This window comes from Thermobia domestica, chromosome 3 (genome assembly GCF_964235325.1).
Source record: "Thermobia domestica chromosome 3, izTheDome1.hap1.1, whole genome shotgun sequence".
Taxonomy (NCBI): Eukaryota; Metazoa; Arthropoda; class Insecta; order Zygentoma; family Lepismatidae; genus Thermobia; species Thermobia domestica.
In genome coordinates this window covers 15,672,024-15,691,317 of record NC_137456.1, presented here as the reverse complement: position 1 = coordinate 15,691,317, position 19,294 = coordinate 15,672,024, and the positions used below count along the sequence as shown (strand labels likewise).

At 37.3% G+C, this 19,294-nt stretch overlaps 1 protein-coding gene across 4 annotated transcripts in view; it reads left to right on the top strand.

The window, feature by feature from the left end:
* The window catches only part of LOC145680189 (uncharacterized), an 85,323-nt gene that overhangs the window by 48,563 nt on the left and 17,466 nt on the right, over positions 1-19,294 (top strand). Inside the window, exon 4 of one of the 4 annotated variants that reach the window (XM_081750434.1) lies at positions 8,224-9,414. The exons of the other annotated variants lie outside the window; for them this stretch is intronic. Within the exon in view, the coding sequence (XP_081606560.1) occupies positions 8,224-9,325 (1,102 nt within the window). The 3' untranslated portion in view covers positions 9,326-9,414. Of the gene's footprint in view, positions 1-8,223; positions 9,415-19,294 lie in introns of those variants that run through there. 4 annotated transcript variants of the gene reach the window in all.

The following is a 19,294-nucleotide window of genomic DNA, read 5'->3' as shown; positions in this document are numbered from 1 at the left end:
CATCGATGCGTTCCCTGAGCTCGACTAATGATTGTGGTGCCACTTGGAATACACAATACAAATTTGATGAATCTGTGGTTATTTTCATATATCTCTCATGTTTGTACTTGTAATACTTTTCAAACGAATGAATCACTTGTAGTAGCCCTGTATATACACAGGGTGTTTCAAAACAATACCGACAACGTTTGTGGTAATGGATAATTTTCTGGGCCACGTATATTCGTTTTTGGCCATAACACGCTGTGGTACTGGATTGTTGCCTGGGTTACATGTAGTCGTTTGGACATAATACGCTGTGGTAATGGATTGTTGCCTGGATTACATGTAGTCGTTTGGTCATAACACGTTGTGGTAATGGATTCTCACAGGCCGTAATATCCAGTTTTTTAAATGTAAATTTTGTAAGTTTCACTGGTATTCTCTTTGGATATGAGATGTGGAGGAGTGCATAACGTTTAATTACAACACTAACAATGGCCTGTCCTACCAAAGCCATTGTTCCGACACTCTTTTTACTATCCTAGAAATGCTAGAGTTTGTATAGAAAAGAGCAATGATGTACTCTTTCCAAAAGCGATTTTCTTCGGAGACAGTTTGTCCACTACAACACTTTGTCTGCTATACAGCAACTGAGAAACTGATAACACGTGTGCGTATAGTTTTGTCGGTCTGTGAAACCCGGTTTTAACAGGTGTCGCTGCATGCAAGTTGTTCAAATGGAAATAGATCAGCCTCTGTATTATGGGCCTTTTAAGGTCATCTACAACAAGATTGCGACATAGAGACAATGGTTGGATCTAAGGAAAAACGTGTTCATCCTATAGTGACCATTGCATCCAACAAGGGCCCGTTAGGAAATACAAACCGAGAATGGGGGTCCAGTGAATGTGTCAGATGGCTTACCAAGAAAAAACACCCTTACAAAGGAATGCGGCCCGGACGGTCCAAGTATCTTCAGCTAATGCCAAGAGACCTATCCCTCAGTGTAAGAGAATCTCAGTACTATTGTAAGGTCTACGTACATCACTTGCAACTTTGGGACATCACTGAATTAACTGCAAGAAATTATATGAATGGCACTTCTGTTTGCTGGGATGTTTGTGATCTGTTCAGTTGATAAAAATACAAATAAGGAATGAAACCAGATTTTTGAACATCTCCCTATTTTTACTAGCGTATGAAACAGGAAACAGGTATTCATGTTATTCCATTTAGCGACTTGGTATGTTCTCGTCAATCGTCATTCTCTTTAACGACAACCCGAGACGTCATACATGTGGAACAACTTTGAAACGTGTACAAAACTTGTACCCGTGAGGAACTCATTGGGTATTTACCTAACATTCTGGATGTTGCATCCAGTAATTTTCATCTATTCCTTGCCTTGAAGAAGTAGTTGAACGTAGTAACGAAGAAGTGAAAAACCGGCGATTCTTCCATATGCAGGATATGAGGTTCTATGACCAAGTGTTCATCAAGCTAGTGCAGCGGTATGAAAAATGCTTTAACGTCAATGGTGACTATTTAGAGAAATATAAAACGCACGGTCCTCTACAACTATCTACTTCTAAAGGTCTTCAGACAACTATAATAAAATATGGATATATTTTTAGTCTTAAAAATAGATTCCTCCTTGATCGATGCACTTATTTGCACCTGATCGATGCACTCTTCGACTTTTACATCGCTTGTAGAAAACAGCTTTAGGAATGCTGCAAAACTCCTTTGCCACGGCGAGCCAAAAGTATTGAGACGACCTGCTTTAAAACCTTACTGTGCGTGCTATAGAACGGTTGACACCCGAGCTACGTAGCCAAATACTTCTTGTAACACGTGACAGGTTTCAACCGTTTTCGTTCATTAGCCTGTGAACACGGTGACGTGGTTTGCAAATGAAGAGTTTTCGCCTTGTTATTACCGTTAATGGATGAGAGGTTTCTGCTAAAGAACGTTTCTACTCTGCATCCGCTCCCGCTCTACTCGCCAGATCTTAACACCTGTCAATTACTTCCTCTTCTCAAAATTGCAATTTGCCTTAAAAGAACGCTATTTTCGATCGGTGGAAAACATTCAGAACGTCGTAACAAAGGAGCATCCCAAAAACTGCTTTTCTTCAGGCCATGAGGAACGTGCCTGATCGAACAAATGCTTCAATCAAAGAGGAATGTATTTTGAAGAATAATAGTAAGTTACGTCAAAACTTATCTGTGTTTTAGTACAATTGTCTAAAGACTTTCGGGTGGAACCTTGTATGTGTCTACTTATACACAAAATGTAAGTGTTTTGGAATAACTACATGGTTAATACCAGCATAGGAAAATTTATTTATGAGCTTATAGTGATCTTTATTATCAACCAATTTTTGAGGACATTCATTTTATTTTGTGTAATGGCAGGGGCGTAGGGAGAGCAAGGAAAGGCATTTACTCCCCCCCTGAGTTTGAGGTATATATAGATTTTATCAATAGAATAGTAGTAAATCAGTGAAAAACGCGAAATTTTACTTATATCAAGGGGTCTTGCCCCCTCCCCCCCAAGCAAAATCTGAAATGACGCTCCTGTGTAATGGACTTAAAGAAATGCATTTCGTTTCATTTCTGCGTTGTCTTTCATTTTACGTTACAATGGACTTTATTCACGTTTGAACCTCATCTGTGGGAACCGTAGAGATAACATACTCTCATACACTCTATTTGTATGTCATGATAATGCTCCAGCCAATGAGAATATAAGTGTAGACGAAATGAGTAAAAAATTGCATGAATTGAGGGTTCCGAAGTTACATTTTACGCCTGGGTTCTAGACCCGTGGGCGGGGCTTCGTCTGAGAAGTGAGAAGAATGACACAGCATTGTGCAAAATGGAGAAATAGAAACTAGACCTGCGTTGTGCTTGTTAAATTCTTCAGTTATTTTTTTCATTCATTTGTTCTTTAAACTCTTTGTTTACCTACAACAACAAAGTAAGTATGTAGTTGTTATAAACTTGTTCAATATAGTTAATTGAAGTGCAGATGCGTTGGATTTAGTGATTCCTTCGTTGTTTCTTATGTGCATAATCCGCTTAGCGTAAGTTTCTTCATAATAAAATCGAATTGCTGAAGTATATTGGTTTCAATATAACTCGTAATATTGTGGTTTATTACGGTTGTTTGTGGTGAGGTTGTAACAAACTTCGTTTTGTTTGAATCGCATCACAATTTGCGTAATATCAGCGTTTGTGTGGGGATAGCTTTGTATGTATTCTGGTTATTATTGGCGAAGCTGTCAACACATGGGCGCTCGACGGATTCCAAGTTCGATTCCCGAGCTTGGTTGTTACGTTGGTACCATTTGCCATCCGCAGTAATCATAATAAGGTACTCCCCGATTCAATATTCGATTTAGTTATAAACCTTATTTAGATTGTTTTGTATCATGAGTAGTATGTGATGGCCATGAACCATTTTGCGACGGGGACAAATAGCCTTCGCCACTGACTTCCCCGTCGATCCGCAATAAATCAAGCCTATCGTTATTGGTGCTTCATTTTTTGATCTAGAGTTCGTTACCTCTCTCCCGACCGCGGTTAAAAAATAAACTTTCAACTGGAAGAACGCTTGTGTTCCACTTTCAAAGCAGAACGTCCAGATCGCAGTGACAAGATGTTTTTACCTTTTACAGGAATTTTTTTAGTTATGTGCAATTTTGAGACTTTACTGACCAGACATTTCCTGATATCTAAGAATTATATTATCCTACTTGCGGAACCTGCGCGCTCTACACAGCGCATCATTCACATATGAGCATGAATCTCCATGTCATTCCTCACAACATCTGTACATGTCCCTTTACAGACAAGTGAAGGACGTCTTGATAAAAATCGGCAAGGAGTATCATAAAGGGGACTTTTTTTCGATTATTATTTCAATATTTTGCACTGTTTGCAAGATTTGAGCCTACTTCCTGTTGGAGTTTCTAATTCATGTATGATCAGTATTTTCTTCTTGCATACAGTAATAAGCAAATACATTACACACAGTTAATTATAATATTAGTAATATACGGTGTTCATTGGGCAAAACACTCCAAACAAAAAGATTCATTTTAGACTGGAGAAATGGTTATCCTTCGTTTTTCGTTACCATTTGGCCATGAAACAAACGCCGGAGAGATATATTAACCTCGTATACAAATGTGTGATGTTGAAATGTATAACTTGTAGGATATAATGTTTTACTTTTTAAGATTTCAATACTTCCACTGTACCCCCCTAAAAAAATGTAATAAAGAAATAACGGTCGTTTTTTAAAAAAATCAATTAGAACTGAACAATCTACACACAATTTGCAATGGATCTGTGAAAACGGCAACTTTCTAGAGCTTGTGGTTTCCGAGATATCATTGTCAAAATAGTTGGCCACAAACATATAAACTTTTCTTGACCACAAACATACAAACATTTTAATATATAGATTGAAATAGGAAAGGTGTGTAAAGATACTTTGTTGAACAATTTATTTCGTAGTAAATATACGAACTTCCTTTATGAGTTGGATATTATGACAAGTTTTTGTACTTTCAATACTTCCTACATCCTGTTTATTTTCAATTTAAAGATGGGAGTAATCAGACATTCAAAGAATGTCCACTCATACGTTCCCGCTGTTCTTCGTGTGGCAATGTATCTAGGTAGAAAAGTCTTTCAGGAGAATAATTATTTCAGAGTCCATATTTTGTGTCCACCTCTCTTCGGATTGATTTTCTAACCTCCCTAAAATCTCTTTATCAGAATATTAACTGAACTTTCGTTTTGTAGATTTGACAAAATTAAATACAGAAAACAATTAGTGACGTGTTGTTGATGATGATGATGACAGAGTTAACGCTGTAAGCATATACTGTTACTATTATATTACAATCCTGGGAAGATTTTCTTCAGTTTCGGAAGAAAAAAAAAATACAAAATGAAAGAAAACTTTTAATTGTCCATATTAAACTCATAATACGGACGGACTACGGGCTTGATGCATTCGTGTTGTGTGGGAGATTCGGATTCGCTTCCCGGTGGGAGCTCATGTGGTTCGAATCCCATGTTCAGCTGTAGGTTCATGTCTTATGCAGGGTGGCCCATAATTGTGTATGATGTTTGAATAGTATTTGTAATTTTGGACAAAACGTTTCGATATGACAACACTGTAGCCTGAGAGTAGGAATGACGCAAGATGGAGCATCGTCACACTATGTCATACCAATGCGAGAGTGGTTGAACGAAACATTTCTGAACCGCTGAATGGATCGACTTGGATATGTGGAGTGGCCAGCTCGATCTCCCGATTTTACACAACCTAATTTTTTCTTATAGTGTGTTTTAAAGGACAAAGTGTATCAACATTACATAACGCAATTTGGCCGGACTACGAGAAGCTATTACAAAACAGTTTCAGAAGATACCAGCATGAGTCTGTCAAGCTTCTTGTGACAACGGTGCTCGACGTCTCCAAGAAGATACCAGCATGAGTCCGTCAAGCTGCTTGTGACAACGTTGCTCGACGTCTCCAAGAAGATACCAGCACGAGTCTGTCAAGCTGCTTGTGACAACGTTGCTCGACGTCTCCAAGAAGATACCAGCACGAGTCTGTCAAGCTGCTTGTGACAACGTTGCTCGACGTCTCCAAGAAGATACCAGCACGAGTCTATTAAGCTGCTTGTGACAACGTTGCTCGACGTCTCCAAGAAGATACCAGCACGAGTCTGTCAAGCTGCTTGTGACAACGTTGTTCGACGTCTCCAAGAAGATACCAGCACGAGTCTGTCAAGCTGCTTGTGACAACGTTGCTCGACGTCTCCAAGAAGATACCAGCACGAGTCTGTGAAGCTGCTTGTGACAACGTTGCTCGACGTCTCCAAGAAGATACCAGCACGAGTCTGTCAAGCTGCTTGTGACAACGTTGCTCGACGTCTCCAAGAAGATACCAGCACGAGTCTGTGAAGCTGCTTGTGACAACGTTGCTCGACGTCTCCAAGAAGATACCAGCACGAGTCTGTGAAGCTGCTTGTGACAACGTTGTTCGACGTCTCCAAGAAGATACCAGCACGAGTCTGTGAAGCTGCTTGTGACAACGTTGCTCGACGTCTCCAAGAAGATACCAGCACGAGTCTATTAAGCTGCTTGTGACAACGTTGCTCGACGTCTCCAAGAAGATACCAGCACGAGTCTGTCAAGCTGCTTGTGACAACGTTGTTCGACGTCTCCAAGAAGATACCAGCACGAGTCTGTCAAGCTGCTTGTGACAACGTTGTTCGACGTCTCCAAGAAGATACCAGCACGAGTCTGTCAAGCTGCTTGTGACAACGTTGCTCGACGTCTCCAAGAAGATACCAGCACGAGTCTGTCAAGCTGCTTGTGACAACGTTGCTCGACGTCTCCAAGAAGATACCAGCACGAGTCTGTCAAGCTGCTTGTGACAACGTTGCTCGACGTCTCCAAGAAGATACCAGCACGAGTCTGTGAAGCTGCTTGTGACAACGTTGTTCGACGTCTCCAAGAAGATACCAGCACGAGTCTGTGAAGCTGCTTGTGACAACGTTGTTCGACGTCTCCAAGAAGATACCAGCACGAGTCTGTCAAGCTGCTTGTGACAACGTTGCTCGACGTCTCCAAGAAGATACCAGCACGAGTCTATTAAGCTGCTTGTGACAACGTTGCTCGACGTCTCCAAGAAGATACCAGCACGAGTCTATTAAGCTGCTTGTGACAACGTTGCTCGACGTCTCCAGGCATGCAGCGATTTGAAAGGGACATTGGTGAGCCATGCCATGGAGAACAGAGATTAAAATTCTTGTAAGAAAAGGTGTGAGAGTAATGTGTTTATGTTCAGGTTATGTGTGTTGCTGGTCTGTCTTTACCGCAATCTTTCAAATATCGTACATAATTATGGGCCACGTGTAAAATCGGTGCTGAAAAGGTGCTCGGACCAACCAATTCTGTATACAGTTATTAATAGTCTACACTTGAAAACTGAATCATTTCCGAACGTTATGTTTCGTGCATTTTGAAAGGAATGACAAACTACCTTATCCCAGGGCCGTGCCGGGGGGGGGGTAAGCCGAGGGCCCCGGGCGCCGAAGTAAGGGGGGAGAAAAATCAGGAGAAAAAAGGAAAAAGGATAGGAAAAATTACTTGGAATATATGTATGGGGCCGCCGTCGTATACTCTCGCCCGGGCGCTGATTTTTCACGGCACGGCACTACTTAACCCAATATTTTAATCCAAATACAATCCTAGAATGCACCAACGAAAATAAACTTCGTTATTTCGACCGGCAGATGGTAACAGCATGTTTACTGGAGAGAAATTTCAATCATTGACATATGAAAACAAGTACATATGGTTATTAATAATTGAGCGATGTATATATAGTACTAATATACAGGGTGTTTCAAAACAACATCGACAAGGTTTGGGAGATAATTTCTGACACCAAGATAAGACGAAAAATATAGACCAACTTGGGTGCACAAATGCTTCCTTTCGGAATTATAGGCTGCTGAGAACATGAAAAATTAAGTTTAAAGATCCATAGCTCCAAAACTATCGGACCTGCCGTAGTCGGGTCAAGACTTTTATTTAGGAACTTTTTTATGTGGCCTATCCAAATATCCATATTTCACAGTCCTGCGGTACTTCCACAACAATTCTTATATAGGTAGTTGGTGAGTACTTCAAATTATATACCCGCAGCCAAACTGCCTGTGTAAACATTGTTGTGTGAGTACCGATCTAAAACGTATTTTTGGATAACGCACATATTAGTTCCTAAGTGAAATCTTGACTCGACTACGGTGGGTCCCATAGTTTTGGAGCTATGGATGGACCTTTAAAATTGATTTTTCATGTTTTCGGTAGCCTATAACTCCGAAATAAAGTATTTGTGCACCCAGATTGGTCTATACTTTTTGTCTTATCTTGGTGTCAGGAGTCATCTCCCAAATTGAAACACCGTGTAGATGAGATATAAATAAATCAGAATAGATTAACAGATATTAGTAAATTAAACCGAGGATTCGTGATTTGTTAACAGCAAGAGACTTGATAGTTACTTTAAGTAAAGCAGGAAAGATCTTTTAATTCATATTTGATCTACCTATGTAAAAATATAGAAAGAAACGAGCAAGACTTCGGGAACTAACTTCTTACCATGTTGTACTATTTCTTGCGAAGTAATAGTTTTTCTTTGCAGGTCCTCACGTGATTATATTGCTGGAGACTCTGCATCAAGGGAAATTGTCAGTAAATGCAGTAGAAAAATTGCGCACTGTACAGAAGAAGCTTTAGAACGGGACATATCTTCATCTGAAAGTTACGAATTTGAACACCCAACGTTAGCAAGGATTTTGGATTCTGTGAGTAGTAAATCTCGACCTCCATCAGAACAGAATAAAAATGCAGCCGATTTATCCCTGACAAGTTTACTAAAAGATAGCATCAGTCCTTGGACAACGAAAAAATGCAGTGCTTACCCCAGAAGTGTCGGAAATCATCTACCAGTAACTATTGGTACAAATAATGTTCTTTCCAAACAGTTTTCTAAACGGGACTGTGTCGTAAGTGCTGTGAATGATAAATATCCGAAAAAGAATATAGTTAATATTCAGGCAGTAGACATACATCCTAGTCAAATTAATATCAGGAAAAGTAGTGGAGTTCCGATAAATGTGTTCAATGGAAGATCGGAACAGACGAAATCTTGTAAAATACCGTCTAACACATCTGATATTAATTCAAAATACAGTGACAATACGTGGAATAATAAAAATAATCTTGATGGGGGATCTTCAGACGATTCTAATACTACGAACACTTTAAGCACATTTGAAGAATTATTTGAAAAGTTGGAAAAAACTGTTTGTGATGAAGACAACAACTTTAATTGTAGACAATGTAGCGCTAGCTTCAAAACCGTGGGTGAGCTTCTGCTACATTCTCGGATCCATTACAAGTATTACATGCGAATTTCCTCCAGCTATGAATCTATCGGAATCCAGAAGTGCAAACTTTGTCTGAAACCGTTTTGTAACAAAACAGCGCCTGATACTTGCGAACCAGAGATACATTGCATATGCAGTAAATCCTCAGAGAGATGGAGGACGAAAACAGGCGATTCTTTCAAGTGCCTTTTATGCGGGAAATTTATTGAAAACGTAAATATATTCGAAAGCCATTTAGAATATCACATCGGTAGAGCACCTTTCCAGTGTGTATTCTGTGGTATAGCTGTACGAACACCGTATCTTTTGCGATGTCACACGTCTCAGAAACACCAGCCTGAGTGGCAGAAATGATGTTGGAATTCTCTTTAAATGAATACACAATAATTTACATGGCAAGTATATCCAATCAAGATAAATAAATAAGAAAATATAAAAAAAAATCACTGAACCACAAAGATTTATATATATATATATATATATATATATATATATATATATATATATATATATATATATATATATATATATATATATAGTTATTGTCAAAGTCGTGAGCACTTTTCTTTTTAAATAATAATAATCCTGAAAAATCTGTAAAAACGTGCATCCATAAAAGCACAGTTTGATGGACTTGTTATGTTAAAATATATGGTCCTGTTTCCACTGAGACAAATTTATCGAGTATCTTTGCGTTCAATGAAATGCCGATTGTTAACCTTGATAAGAGCTTTACAAATTTCGGGCATTTGTTTGTTTGATTAATTTATTCAACTTTTGCGAAGCGTGCTACTCCAGTAGCTCTGAAAAGCTTTCCAAAGAACTTCAGAATTCGTTGACATCTATTTACGAACTGTCCTATCAAGTTCATCTCACAAGACTTGATGGGTAACCAGTCCGGTACTGAGGTGACTTATTCCATTTGTTGGTAATGTAAGCGTCTTTTGTGCATTGCAGATATTTACTGCATAGCTTGGGTTGGTAATCCTGTTGTAGTACAAAGTTACTACTCCAAATACATGTTCCTGATGGAATTCCATGCCTTACGTAAACGTTGTGAAACGCTTTTTTTTTATCCATTATTCTATTAATTCGACCTAAATTTATCAACTTGGTAGTCTGTAAAGCATTTCCAAACAGTGAAGCTACCTTCTCCGTGCCTTGCTCTACAAACCGTGAGCGTTGACTTTACTATAGTATAATAACATAACAGAGTCCGATGGTGTATCGGCAAAATCGTAATTTGTGGATCAAATTGTATATTTCACGCTTTTTTTTTTTTTGAGTTGTGATTTTTTAAAATTATTTATTTATTTATTTTTTTTGTTGTTGTTGTTGTTAGCGTGGGATAATTTAATGCTTGTCTGTAATTTTATTAAAATGATCGTATTAAACAAATGAAGTGTATGTATTGTGTATATGGAAAGTATCTAGACGAATGTGCAGATCTTGGCAAGAATACCTTGATAATATAAGATAAGAAATGTTTAATGAACACATTCAAATATTACAACGGATATTACGTTTCCTCAAAAATCGAGAAGAATAACAAACTCAATTTGAGAGAAATATCAAATTAGTGAATGTTTATAGATTAAGATAGTGCAAAATAGTTTAGAGAAACAAAATATTCATTCGTAACGGTGAATGGGGGGGGGGGGGGGGGAGTAATGATTTTAAACACACTGCTTTTAGTAGGTTGTAAACGCAGCTCTAGTTTTAGCTTTGAGAATAAGGACTTACATATTCAAGAAAAAAAGATACAAAAATGAGACGCTATTATGTTTGCTTTTGGAATATATATATATTTATTTTACACGAAATAAAGGAAACTATTTTAGGTTTGTATTAAAAAAAAAAAAATATACTGTCTTCGCCGAGAAATACTTACGGAACCGGAAAAGATGTTGCGTGTGGTTCTTTGAACTGTGACCAAGTTGTCACGAGTTTGCGATGTGTTCGTTCAGAACCCTGGCGTTAAAATGTTTAAAACATTTATTTTTGGAAAATTTTGTGTTTTGTTGACAAAATATTTAAGTTGATAACACTGTTTGATTTATTAGTTGCACTGTTTTATAAATTCGTATTGACTTCGAGTTGATTTAAGAGTAACATTGTTACTGGAATAAAAAGAAAGCGTATGCCTTACTGCGAAAGCACTTTTGTTAAAAATGTTATTAAATTAACTGGAGAAATTATTATTTTAAATACAATGAAATTCCTGGAGAATTATTGTAGTGAAGATGAGTATTCAAGTTAGAAGGTTATGGTTTTTAGAATGTTGTCATTTTTAAACCAAATAATTTTGAAGACAGTTTAAGGGCAATATTTTTATTTTAGTTTGTAATTCTAAAGTGTTTTGATTTTGTTATTTTTTTAAAAATATATATATATATATATTTGTGTTTCTTCAAAAAATGTATTATTTATTTAATTTTTTTAAAAATATATTTGTTTTTCTTTAAAAAATGTATTATTTTTATTCCTTGAATTTTTACTCTTCAGTAGGGATGGCCACATTTTTCGAAAAATACTTTTTCGGAAAATGGCTTTTTCGAAAACGAAAAAGAATTTTTTTCGAAAAACGAAAAAAAAAATTCGAAAAACGAAAAACGAATTTTTTTTCGAAAAAACGAAAAACGAAATTTCCGAAAATCGAAAAACAGATTTTTCGAAAAAGGCCATCTCTACTCTTCAGTGGATAATTTCTAACGATCGACTTTTTTGTTTTTGTTGAAAGGTAGAATAAGAGAATTAGGGACATTTCTTACTCTACTGAAAACTCATTTTTGAAAGAGTTTCGTTTACCAAAACTTCTTTATACAGGACATAAATGTGTCACAATATTTTAAGAACACATTCCTCACATCAAAATAAAATAAAAAAAAATAAAAATAAATAAAAAAAAAAGTTCATATCGACCTGAGCTCAAAAGTGGATACGCAGTTATAAGATGCCGAAAACGTGAAACAAGTGAACTTTTAAAAGTTCATAGCTCAACTACTGTAGGACCTATCGTAGTCGGGTCAAGACATCATTGAGGAATTGATTTGAACTATCCAAATATCCATCTTTCAGAACCTCCGGTACTTGCACAATCATTTTTAGAGAGGTTGTTTGGGAGTACTTGATCACTCTCCACCTGCGTCTCTAAAAAATTCTCTCTCCCCTACGTTGTACCGTCAAAGTGAAATGATGAAAATCATTCCAGACCCGAACCTCATCTAGTTGAAAATTTGATCGAGATGGGCCGGTGGCTCAAGAGCTATGAAATCACAAACATAATCACTTGCATTTTTGTATATGTAGATTGTTCAAGTAACATTAGTGTGTGTATTCGTTTTTCCATTTTTTTAAAGAAACATTTTTACAAGGGCTTCATATTTATTTTTGAATAGATCACATAAAAAATACTTGTAACTTTCATGACACTACGTTATTTTATGTGTATAACGGATTTTAGGTTTAGTCATTCATTTCAAAAACAGTTGTTGAATACAATTAAGGGGCTATTCACACAATCCGTCAAGCACCAACATGCTAACGCCAGCAAAATACGCTTCAATGTATTGTCAATAAGTACATGCGCACATAGCCGCCTACAATTCTGTCGGCTGCATATAATGATAAATAGTCACGTTTCCTGTTGTGTAGAAGAAAATTTTATGTTCGCGAGTTGGTGAGTACGTGCTAAGAAGGAATGAAATCAATGTTGCCAGATCTGATAATTTCCTTACACAATAAAAGAAAGTTGAATATTTATAGGCATTCTTGATTCGTGGTTGAGTTTATAAATAACATGTACTCTTTGACTCCTGCTGTATAAACTCTGAGTGAAGGAATGAGTACCCGTGGATTTCGTTGGTTGTATTAGAGCTGAGCGTCATTTTCAGCAGCGACGCCATATGAGTCGTAGACTTAACAGCTTAATGTGAGATCCGAACCACATGAGTTCCCGCTGGGAGTCAAACCCGGGTCTTCTGCGCCAAAGACCTATACGCTATTCATATGGCCACGAGGCAGCTTATTCGTGGATCTCATAGCATTCATAATGATTCCTTCATTTTACGTGGCATGCTATCTACAAGGATCGTTTCGAAAGTAATGCCTCCTATGATTTTTTTTTCATGGAAACTAATGTAAATACATAAATAACAACAGCACAGCAAAACAGAGCAATATTTCAGCTACAGACTGTCGTTTTTCTACATAGTTTCCACCATTCGTTATGCACTTTTGCCAACGATAAACCAGAGCCTGCATGCCGCGCTTGTAAAAATCGGAACCAGCCGAGGCTAACCACTTCCTTACAGCTTTGACAACAGCTTCCGACTCTTGAAAATGTTCGCCACATTCAGCTTTGTACATAATTCTGGGTCGGTATCCGGCGATCAGCACGGAAGAGTTGAGCAAGACGCTCTTTATTGCTAGGGATGACAGCTGTGCAGGTTTGACCGGGCCGTTGCTTGTCATGACCAGCCTTTTCACCACCTTGAAAATGCCGTACCCATCGCCTCACATTGCTCACGTCTATTGTATCGTCTCCATAAACCTTTACCAAGCGTCGATGGATTTCATTTGGCGCAATTCCGTCAGCAGTGAGGAATTCACACACGCATAGTTTTTATATGCACGTCCATATCGGGCTCCAGTTTGGAACACTTCTATGCTGGCGCCAACTACCGCAGAACAACAGAACCAGCTGCAAATAAAAGAGGAAGGTTCAAGCAATAGCACTACAATAACGACAACTGGCACGGACATACAAAATCAACACACACACACACACACACACACACACACACACACACACACAAAAGGCATTAATTTCGGAACGACCGTCGTAATTTATTACTTTATCTAATATCTGCAACAGTACAAATAATACCATTTCAAAATATCCAGTAAAGATATTCTACTTCTTATCTATCTATCATATATATACAAGGTGTTTCAAAACAATACCAACAACGTTTGGGAGGTGATTCCTGACACCAAGATAAGACAAAAAAGTATAGACCAACCTGGATGCACAAATGCTTCCTTTCGGAGTTACAGGCTGCCGAAAACATGAAAAGCTGAACTTTAAAGGTCCATAGCTCCAAAACTATGGGACCCATCGTAATTAGGTCAAGACTTCACTTAGAAACTAATATGTGCCCTATCCAAAAATCCATGTTTCAGAATCCTAAGGTACTCACGCAACCAGTTTTATAGAGGGAGTTTGGTTACGGGCATATAATTTGAAGTACTCACCAACTACCTCTATAAAAATTGTTGCAGAAGTACCGCAGGATTGTGAAACATGGATATTTGGATAGGACACATAATAGTTCCTAAGTGAAGTCTTGACCCGACTACGGTAGGTCCCATAGTTTTGAGGCTATGGAGCTTTAGAGTTCATTTTTTTTTTCTTGTTTTCGGCAGCCTATAACTCGAAAGGAAGCATTTGTGCACCCAGGTTGGTCTATACTTTTTGTATTATCTTGGCGTCAGGAATCACCTCCCAAACATTGTCGGTGTTGCTTTGAAACATTATATATATATATATATATATATATATATATATAATATTGTTAAGCAATTGTCTTTACCAGAAGAAATAACAGGTGTAGCAAGGAATTTGTAAGGTGAATCGTAACGGGTGATTCCTGAAATTTGACACTAAATATGTTTCAATATAAAAGTGAAAAAAAAAGTCTGAAATGTTAATTTATTACAGTCTCTCGTACATAATGTACTCAAAGAATAAAGTTAATTAATTCTTCCAGTGCGTCGGACGTGATCTAATTTTTTAGGTACACTATCTGCCATCCTCTGTATAAGATCGAAGTCGTACTTTTTTCAAACAATACTTCTGTTTTTAAGATTCGTTTCATTTTTGACTTATGCCCTCGGTTAGATAGGATACCATTGATTTCACATAGTGAGATGGGGCAGGATCTGCCCAAAAGACATAATTATCATCGGAATAGTACTTTTTGATAGACTAATAGTAGTTTCTTAGTCAGGGTTCCTACTGATCAGGGAAGTCAGGGGAAATGGTGCAGGTTAGGGAAAAGGACTGGAAAGTCAGGGAAATTTTATAAAATATATTTTTTGTAACATTAATTGTACATCAATATCAGCTTAGCCTACCATTAATGAACACAGTAGGGAACGTTGCTCAGATTCTTATGGGTAGTAAGTGGAATGTACGTATGAGCAATTGGTCCCTTCGCGGAAGGAGCGCGGACCAAAATGAAGTCCTCGCTGCTATGCAGTGGTAATTTCAACACCCCGACTCTAGATATCTGTTTCGACTTGACGAAATCCTGCCACTAGTGGCACACTAGCGGCAATCCTTCGACGCGTCGCTATATCAACGATCGACATTTACCGGCAAGTGGGCCACTAAATGTTGGCGACGTTTACGGCATGAAGTTGTTGCTCCAATCGACGAATGTTGGCTTTGTTCATTAGAACTGATTTCCGATTGAGTGATATTCCCTTTTCCCAACGATGAATATAGCATTATATAGTTGTTTTAGGCACTGCGATAAACTTGTTTTTCTTTTATTAATGTGATTCTCACAAAAGGCGTCCACTCGAGAAATCAGTCCTTTATGATTCGTGATGCAATATGCCTCTTATAAATTACTTCACTCCATCGAAATTACATGTGATTAAAGGTGATGGACTAAGCTAACCATCTGTAACGCAGGTACGTAGCCAAGGGGGGGGGGGTACGGACCCCTCCTTCGAGACCAGAAATGAAAAAAAAATAAGGAAGGATGAAACAAAATGAAATGAGAAAAGAAGGATCAGCGTTAAAAATAAAAAGCTACAGGAAACGTTTGGTTACTCTTTTTTATGAGAAGATTTGTATTGCAATACATGGTGGCGAGGTGAGCGAGATATTCTGGAAAAGTCAGGGAATTTGAAATTTCTAGAAAAGTTACGGAATTCTCAGAATTTCTGCTACTAGTGAGGGAGATTTCAAGCTTCCGAAAGCATAGTGCTTTTGTGCAATAGCGTGAACATTTTTTGTCATAATTTTCCGTCATCGATCCTTGCAGTATCAAACATGTTATTTCAAAAAGAATTTCTGTTGCTTCTTTAACCTGTCGTTTGGAATAGACAGTAGTTGACGGAAAAATAAAAACAAAAATTTATGTGGAAAGAAAGTTCTCTTAACATTTGATTCAACAGAGAAAGGGACGCAGATATTGTAAAATATTTTACAAGATACTATTGAATATGTACCTTTTATAATAGTTGAGGTCATAATGAAAGGAAAATTGTAATATTTGAATAAACAGAGGAAGGGCGTAAATATTGTAAAATCTTTTTCAATACTTATTATTATTATTATTATTATTATTATTATTATTATTATTATTATTATTATTATTATTATTTTACTCGAGATTACTTATAGTTTGTTATTAAAATACTTACCAACATATCGTCATTTTATTGTCCTAACAAACCAATATATGTTGATTGTAAAGTAGTTTAGATTGATTGAACTCCTGGGCCTTCAGAATTTCATGTCACGCCCCCCCCCCCCCCCCGCACCCCGAAATCCTGGCTAAACGAACGAATATATGTTTCGTTAAAATAGTTTAGAATGATCAAGCTCCTGGTGTGATGACAAAAAATATTTCATGTCACGGATTCCCCTCCCCCCTTTCACGAAATCCTCGCTACGTGCCTGTGTAACGTACAAAAGAACATCAATCATAGTGAAGTATGTAACAAGTTATCGTCAGTGCCTAATTTTAGAAATCACCCGTTATTGTAAGTATTTTTTTTTTTTTAAATATATTTACAAATCTATAAATAGTAATACTGTATTATTCTTGTGATCGAAGTGGCATGATTTGTACATTAATATATATGTGTTTGTTTTGTTTTGGATTTATATATATTCGTTGAGGAAAATTAAAAGTTAATGTGTAAAATTAATATACATTTCGAATTAAGGTTAGCTTAAACTATCCTGAAGAAAAGCTTTCGAGATTTACGCTCGAAATATAGATGATAAGTTTTAGAGTATAACTGACTCATAACTGTAGGAACACATAGGTTACTATTTTGTTGTTGTTGAATTTGTGTGTTTTATACGTTCAGTTATTTGTAAAATACTACATATTTTGAAATACAGCCATATGCTACAAAACTGACGAAGTAGTTTTTTTAAACACTGTGTATCTATGTTGTTGAGTAGCCTTGAGAATTGTTTTCTGGAAATTTTTTTTTTTTTTTTTTAAAGTTAACTCTAGTCTAAAAGGGTCAAGTTCTTCATGAAATTTCAGGACTTTGCATGTATTTCAGCTTACTGAATTCTGGCCAGAAAATCTTATTTTGAAAATGGCGTTCATTTTCTTCTATTATTCATAGTTCGTACAATTTGATGTTTTATGAGAACGTTTTCAGTATAAATTTTACAGAAGATAAAATATTGCCTACCAGATCTCAGTGTTTTAAAGATACAAATCGATAATTTTTCCACCTAAATGAAGGTACGATATTTTTGAAGTTATGTTGACATAAAATTACGAAACAGCAGATCAGAGCATATCCCAAGGTTGCCAGTTAACACCCCTGAAACAAAACAAAACAAACAAAAAAAAAAAAAAAAAAAAAAGATTAGTGTTAAAAATATAGACTTTGTCTCTTTACTTATTGAATGATCCTCGTATATATGAGTCGTCCAATTCCAAAACGGCTCTTGTCAATTTACGGAAAATCCCAGAAAACTTAGAAAAAAATGTAGGATCTGCATGTTTTGTAGAACTGGAAATACTTCGATGTGTTCATGAAAAAAAAAAAAAAAAAAAAAAAAACCTTGAACATCTTCAAATATTTCCAGTTCCATAAAACGCATCCATCCTACAGTTTTTCTCGGTTTTCTGTAAATGGACAAGACTCGTTTTGAAATTGGACGACTCATATATGTTTAGTGGCGTACGCAGAATTTCATGAAAAGAGACCTTTAAACCCACATAGCACACTACGTCCCTGGGATGTCCCATTTTGATCCCAATCATCCCATTCGGTTCCCGGGATTATCGGGACAATGAGAAGACATCCCATGGACGTCCTGCATGGGACGTCCTGAAGGATTCCCATGTAGGATGTCCACGGGACGTCCCAGATGGGACAGGAGGTCCGAGGGAAAACCAATAGACATCCCTTCGTGGTCCCGTTGAACATCCCGTATTCCGGGATATTAGCGGACATCTGGATCTCCCGCGGAAATCCTGTGGAAGTCCCGGGAGCACATTTGGATAATCCCGGGATGTCCCGTCGTCCGTAGCGGGCTCAGTCTCGGACATCCCGTGGACGTACTTGTGCTATGTGGGAATGTTCAATCTTGATATAATTTCAGGACATGTGTGATAATTGAATACACACGTTGATTATAATTACCACTTTCAAAATGTTGTAAAAAAAAAAAAAAAAAAAAAGATCCACTGGTCAGAATGACTTCATATTTGAACTGAATATACTTGAACAAGAGGGAAACGGAAAGGAAAAGCCCATCCACTATGGCAAGATCGTACCACATTAGATGGGAAAAATCGGTTTCTAATTATCCTTAGGCCAAAAACTGCATAAAAAGCACATAACGATTCGGTGGATGGGCGTTCTATTAACAGTGCCACAACTGTTGAATCACTTGAAAGTCATTTTTCCCGTCACGAAACCGAAACAATCATGCACATTGAGCAGTACAGTTGGTTTAATGTTCAACTCATGCCAAAGCCGTCGTATTTCGATTCAAAATGTCACTTGTAGCCGAATCCACTTTCATTATGCCGCTTACAACGCCATCTATTAAGAGTCTTCATCCCGGCGAAATTAAAATACCGCTAATTTTACATTAATTACGTGATATCTTCAAATAGATAAAACAATGGAAATGTGGAACAAGAGCGCCCTAGACAATATCATTTTACATGAGAAACCGTTATCACGAGTCACTTATCTGCTTTCGATTTCGAGCCATTTTGAAAATCGGCATTTATTTTCGCGTTTCTAAATAGCTGAAAACATAAAGCCACTAGGTGACTTGGATAACGGTACCTCACGCAAAATAATATTGTCTAGGGCGCTCTTGCTTCATATTTCAATTATCTTTTATCTATTTGAAGATATCACATAATTACTGTAAAATTAGCGGTATTTTAATTTCGCCGGGATGAAGACTCTTAATACATTTTGGAACTTATGTTCTTATGCCGTACCGTTTCCCCTTTCTTCAAGTATATTCAATTCGAATTTGATTTTTATCTTTCCATACTTTGGGCAAGAGGGTTAACACCACGAACCCCC